At 49.7% G+C, this 6,601-nt stretch overlaps 1 protein-coding gene across 1 annotated transcript; it reads right to left on the bottom strand.

Moving 5' to 3' along the window:
• Positions 1-373: 373 nt before the first annotated feature.
• On the bottom strand, positions 374-2,481 carry HOXD12 (homeobox D12). Its single transcript, XM_083590100.1, has 2 exons — positions 1,759-2,481; positions 374-1,252 (listed from the first exon to the last, which is right to left on the bottom strand). Exons 1-2 carry the CDS (start codon positions 2,375-2,377, stop codon positions 1,014-1,016), a joined length of 858 nt encoding a protein of 285 aa, XP_083446226.1. The 5' UTR covers positions 2,378-2,481; the 3' UTR covers positions 374-1,013.
• Between the last annotated feature and the right edge of the window lie 4,120 nt (positions 2,482-6,601).

The raw sequence follows: 6,601 nt of genomic DNA, 5'->3' as shown, positions 1-6,601 counted from the left end.
CTTGCGAAGTAACGGAGGAAGATGACAGCCAAGCCTTGACTGCGAGGTCACGTGCCTTTGTCGCAATAAATACATGTGTGCGCATATGTGTGCGTGTCTGTGTGTAGCTATTTCAAAAAAATATACATTTTATTGTGAACCACTTTAAAAAATATATGTTCCAGCGCTTCCTTGTTTTGTGGTTTTGGTAAAACAACCCCCCACAACAGCCCCCCCCCCCCGCACACTCTGCGTCCTACTGCAAAGTAGCTGGAGCCATACACGGATTACCTGCCAATGCAACAATTTTAGGGCCTTTCCCATTCAGCCAGAGTCACACACAATATTCTCCCTTTGCTTTCACGCAGATCCAGGCGGCGGGCGGGCGGGCGCTCGACGCGTTTCTTCCCCCCAACTGAAGTCTTGGTGAGGGTGGAATGAATGTTAAAGAACATAACAAAAGAAAGAAACAGACGAGGGGGTGGGGTGGGGAGAGCTGACCCCACACATTTCCTTTATTATAGTTACAGTGGTACCTCGGGTTACGTACTTGAATCGTTCCGGAGGTCCGTTCTTAACCTGAAACTGTTTTTAACCTGAAGCACCACTTTAGCTAATGGGGCCTCCCGCTGCCACCGCGCCATTTCTGTTCTCATCCTGAGGCAAAGTTCTTAACCCGAGGTACTATTTCTGGGTTAGCGGAGGCTGTAACCTGAATGTAACCCGAGGTACCACTGTACTTCCTTTCCCCTTCAGCCAAGAAGTGAGGCTTTTGCCGATTTACAAAGCCAAGCAGGTTGATGGGGGGGGGGGGGGAGCGAATCTGGCTGCTTGGGCTAGACCCCTGTCAACGCTCCCCTCCAGATTTTGCCTGCGTTTTCGCCTGGAATCCGTAGTGGTTTCGCTTCGCTTCGTTTCGCGTCGCTTTGTTGTCCCTCTGCTGAGCCGGGAGACAGCCGCTCCAGAGGCAAGTTCATGATTAACAGGGAGGAAGAGAGCCAGCCCCAAGACGCCCCCCTCCCTGGGCGGCGTCTCTAGTAGAGCGAGAGCGCCTGCTCGCGCATCACCACGCGCTTCTTCTTCATCCGCCGGTTCTGGAACCAAATCTTCACTTGCTGGTCGCTCAGATTCAGTCTGTTGGACAGCTCTTTCCGCTTTTGCCGGTTGATGAACTCGCTGAGGAGGAACTCGCTCTCCAGCTCGGTGATCTGTTGCTTCGTGTAAGGCTTCCGTTTCTTCCTCGACCTCCCTGGCGTGGGGCACCAGGGCAAACCTGCAACAGAACAAGACACATCGAGAAGGGGTTTGTGTTTGGTTCGTTCTTGCTTGGCGCGCTTGTTCTGACCGAGCTGGGTCCCCGGTGCTCTGGGTGGTCTCACGCAAGCGCGGAGGAAGCCGCGCCTATGGCAAGGAGGTGGGGAAGCCTGTTTCAAGAAGGCCAGTTTTTAATCCTCTAGGATTTAAGCCTGTAGGATTATGCGCTTTGGGGTGGGATGGAAGTCCCATCCGGAGCAAGCGCCACTGAACCCAGAGGGACTTACTCCCAACGCAGGAGCAGGCCTAGCGTGTTGGCGGCTGCGATCCTACCCAGATTTTCTTGGAAATGAAATCGGTGAGGCAGATAGGCCTAACAGCTTTACCGTGGAAGTAATCTCACCGAGTGTACCGGAGTTTGGGTGCAACATTTGTGAAGGCTCAGGGACTGGGGTTTTATTGGCTGGGGAGGGTTGGGTTGGGTGGGGTGGGGATTCTCTCCTCTAGCAGCGAGAAGGCACATACCGTCCTGCAGAGGAGGTCTGAGGTTTGGCTGGGTTGCTGCGGGCGGGAGTGTCAGGTTCAAGTTGATGGCGTGCTTGAGGTCCTCCTTAATAAAGCCCGAGGCGGAAGAATCCGCGTTCAAAAGAGACGCTGATGCGCTGGGCAGGCTTCTCGGCTCATACCTGAGCCCTTTGGCCTGAGTCGCCGCCGCCGCCGCCGCCGCCATCCTCACCATTCTCCCGCAACTCGAGTCGTCGGTCAAAGCTTCCCGGCTCTGCCTGCCTCTCTCGTCCTGCTTGGGAGCGGCTTCGTGGGCGGAGTACTTGGGGTGGTGGCAGTCCAAGGCGGCTTTGCTGCCGCTGGGGTTGAGGCTGACGCCGGTGAGGGAGCCAGTGGCTGCGGCGAGGTAAGACGGAGGCTGCGTCGAGCCGCTGAGTACGTGGCTGGACGGCTGAGGTGGACAGGAGCTGGCGCAAGTCCACGCTATGGGGCTCCTCGGGTAGGAGAGCGCGGGCAGCGAGGCGGCTAGCTGGTGGCTTCCATTAGCTCGCAGGTTGGGGAAGTAAAAGGAGTCGGCGGCGGAGGGCAAGTTCAGGAGGGAGCCCACGTAGCCCGGCCGGCAGAGGCTCCGGTCGCACATTTTCCAACGCGAAGGACGTGCGCTCCCTCCGTCTTCATTCAGGGCGGTGTGCGTGGAACTGTCGGAAGAGGACTTCTTCTTCGCTCGGGGGTGCTCCAAACCCGGGCATTTCCAGCGCCTCTAGCAGACGAGCCTCCTTCGCGAAAAGTTGCAGGAGAACTTCTCGAAAGAAGGAGATGGACCCCCAGTGCAGCGGAGGAGGAGAAGGAGGAGGAGGAGGAAGAGGGCGGGAGCGGAGGGGGGAAGAGATGGTAGACTCCAGTCATGGGACGCCCGAGGGCAAGTGGACGGGGATTGCCCTGGTGGCAAAGTTTTAGAAGACCCCCCCTCCCCCGTTTCAGGGATTCAACCTGCAGGAACCCCCCGTTCTCTGCTCCCTCCCCGGCAGGCGCAAATTAGTCGGGTTCTGCGTTTAAACCTCCATCATGGCTTCCCTCACCATCATTTATTCTTCCAAGAGTTAATTAAGACCGTGTGTGTGTGTGTAATATTACACACACGCACACACTTGCATATTTGTCCTTTGCATAAGTAATATACAAACCTTGCCTTGGTGAACTTTGTCTAAGTACAGTACCTCAATCTATATACAAAGGTGAGGACGTGCTGCTTCGGCAAAGAATCTGTTTTGTTATTTTATACGCGCATATCCCGCACATATTTTGCCTCCTGTCAATTGTGAGATAGCAGGAAGTGGAATGAGCCGGAGTCCCTCACATGAGGATTTGAACTTGACACACCGCGTGACTCTAAGGTATTTCTGTAAACATAAATGTGCGGTGCAATCTTTACTCAGAAGTAAGGCTTACCGAGGTTTGCTCCTAGGTAAGCATGCGTTGGATCACAGACACAATGCAATTTCGGCAGTTCTGAATTCTGAATTAACAGTTCCCATTACTGATATATTATGTACAATATTAATACGTTCTGCCTGTATACTGAATGCACGGACAAGTGTTCTATTTATCTGTGAAATCGAATGAACACATTAGGGTGGGGGGGAAAATCTGTTTATTTTAATGACACTTATCCCTTCATACCTAGTGGAGATTGCTTGTCAGTATAAGTTCCCCCCCATTTTAAAATTACAACTTTTGGCGTCTTTCTTCCAGGATTTCCATTAAAAGCGAGTTCTTGCTCCTTCTCATACGCCATTCTTTACAATAAACTGCATATATATGATATAATGTATAAATTATATAATGTATAAAATGGATATACATTTTTTTTAAAAAAAATCACAATTCCTGGAAAAAAATATTGTGCTGAAAGGGAAGGGAGCTCAATTTTTCCTGTGCTCTCGTGGAACCTTACCTAACTCGCTTCCAAACCTTCTGCGTGGCAAGGTGTCTCTGGAAGTTTCTCCCATCGATTTCCTTGGGACTGACTTTGGCTTACCGATAAAGGAACTCCCCGCAAAGGAGCGGGCCTGCTAAGGAAGCTCTTCCGCGGAGATCGAGGCCTGCTTGCTTTGAAATCAACGCTTCGCTTCGCAGGAAGGAAAAGGAGGAACCTGCTAACGGTTCGGCAGAGCAGAGGGCGCGGATATGCGTAATGGCGAGCCTTTTAAGTAATGACCGCCTAATGGACAGTGCTAATTTGCATGGCAATTACACACACACACACACACACACACACACACACACACTGAGGCACTTTGGTTAGAAGTAGAGAAGCTGGAAGGGGCCTTCCAACCTATCTTCCTTTGGGAGGCAGCAGCAACAACAACAAATCACTGGGCGACTTCCGCGTTTGAGGCTGAATCTCCACCTCACCCACCCCGAAGCAGACCCCCTTTGTTGGCTATTTGGACCGTACCGTCAATGGACCAGAAAGAAAGGACACTATTCCTCAGAGAGTGCCTTACTCACTAGCCATTTGAGGCAGGTATATTTTTACTTAAGAAAACTTTGTGACCGGCTCTATAACGGAGACCCGACGCTCTTTTGGGAGACACTTTTTTTAAAAAATCGTCCCCAAGTCGTCCGCAGCAGCCATTTGTCACCAGACCGGTCTCATTTAAACTCAGCGCGTTTAAAAACGGAATGCGAGGGTTACCCTTAAGAAGTGTCAGAAATAGATTCGCAAGGAATACCGGGCTGGCTTTGTCCCCTGTCCGCGGAGGCCCTGATTCTGCGCGGCTGGAATCGACCGAGCCGTCGAGGACGCAGACGCTCTCCAGCTCCGTGGCTGTGGCCGGTGGCCTGCGAATGATGGTCCCTTCCTGACCGAGGGATCTGGAGTCCAGGAGGGCCCTATCTAGAGGCTGACTGAACACTTGGGGGAAATAATTCAAATCTGAGACAATTCGAACTTTTCGCCTCAGGCACCAAAACAGGCATCAAAATAATGTAAGCCGGTTACAGACAGCAATTCGGCCTCCAAGATGCATTTCTGAACTGCGTAAGGATCTCACCCTGCGATATTCTGAATTTCAAACTTTTAGCGCATTCAGCTTCTATCCAATCTTTTGGAAAGCGAGAGAGAGCATTGGTTCCTCCTCGTCCTGTTGTTGTTCGCTTGCTTGTCTGATTGTTTTAATTTTTTATTTAAAAAAACAACAACAACCTGGAAGATTTAATTCCTTATGTTGTATTATCTTATTGGTCCAAGTTCTCTTGGATTTTCCCTTGGAGATCACAGGCGCGGCTCTCTCCTCTTTGCTTTGATGGCGAGGCACCCCCAGCCTAAGAGCACCCCCGCCAGAGAGCAGCAAAACAAAACAAAATCCCTCGGCTTTGAAATAAATCTTTAAATCATTATTCCCCACATGATGCTGCAGACCACACCAGACCACACAGGCACCGCCGGAGGATATTGCTCACCACTCACATTTAATTTTTATTGTTTGACTTATGTCTACCAATTGAGTTTCTCTTATTAACTTGGGGGTTTTGGCTTTCTCCAGCAGGTCTCATCCAACGGGGAACAGAGCTCAGAAGTTTCTGGCAAAAACCTCACTCTAAAAGACAAATTGTTACTGTTCTGCTACTTAAGAAAATGTGCGTTTGTTTGTGTGTGTCTCTCTCTGTGTGTGTATTTTAGTTCCTCTCTCTCTATTGCTAGGTAGATAGAGCAACAGATAACCCTCTGGTGCAAAGAGGGGGTGCAATCAATCACAGAAATTTATTTTAAACGGCAGGACAGATATAACATATAATATAATGCTCTCAGTTTTTCATATAGATGTACACAAATGACGGCACATTTAAAACTATGGCTATGTAGCCCGGCTGTTTCAGTGTATTCTTGAAAATAAATCCCACTTTATTCGTTGTTTTTTTTAAAAAAAATTGTTTACGCGTTATTTCAACTTGTATATACATAATACAATATCCATCCATTATCCCTTAACCTCGGACTTCCCAGTCTATCTCTCCACGGCATTCTAGGTAAACTTTTGTCGGCTGCATATTGTATTATTCCACCCATTTCCGTCTCAAATCTTCCTTTATTTAGTATTATCTGCTGCTCATATGTTCATTCCTACTTGTAGGTTAAGTTGACTATTGTGCCCTCTAAGATATTCTCCAAAACGCTTCCACTCATCTCTTATCCGTGGCTAAATCCCACTTTATTCCATCGGAACTTACGCCAAAGCCATTACCGCCTTGCGCTTCTGCCGCCTTCACATCGGAGAAGCTTGGAGCGGAGAGGGCTCGCTGTCCAAGACAGGATGAGTCCCTGAAACCCGTCGAAGATATTGCCACAATAGCAAGTGGTCCGTGTTGCTTAGCTATGAAACTTCAGGAACTGACAGTGCAAGCCTATGGGTGTTTTCTCAGTAGCAAACCCTCACGGTGTTCAAGAAGTGTGTAGGGTTACAGCCTTAATGGACAGCAATTCTTCCACCCCTCGTTACGCTTACGGAAATGGGAAATTTCCACCTATGCCTTAAATACACAGGTACAAAAAGGCGCACTCACCCCTGCCTTACATACTCTATCAACGTCCTATCCCATCCTCTATCCTTGCTCAAAACAAAGGAGGCCAAATCGATGGAATGGCGAAGTTCCTCGCAGGTCTACTGAGAAGTAATACCCATTGAGTTCCATAGTAGGGGCGCAAAGGGGTGCAGCATTAATTCTTCTATCTAAACTTCATGTCTATGTATGTTATATTTTGGTACCGAACTGACCAAATTTTGCTTCCTTTGACTCCCATGAATAACCGCGGGAGTCCTAGGGCGTGGGAATCCTAGGGCGATGGCACGCGAAAGGCACT

The sequence above is a fragment of the Podarcis filfolensis genome (assembly GCF_964270895.1).
Source record: "Podarcis filfolensis genome assembly, chromosome: 1".
Classification (NCBI taxonomy): domain Eukaryota; kingdom Metazoa; phylum Chordata; class Lepidosauria; order Squamata; family Lacertidae; genus Podarcis; species Podarcis filfolensis.
This window is presented reverse-complemented; position numbering and strand designations above follow the sequence as displayed.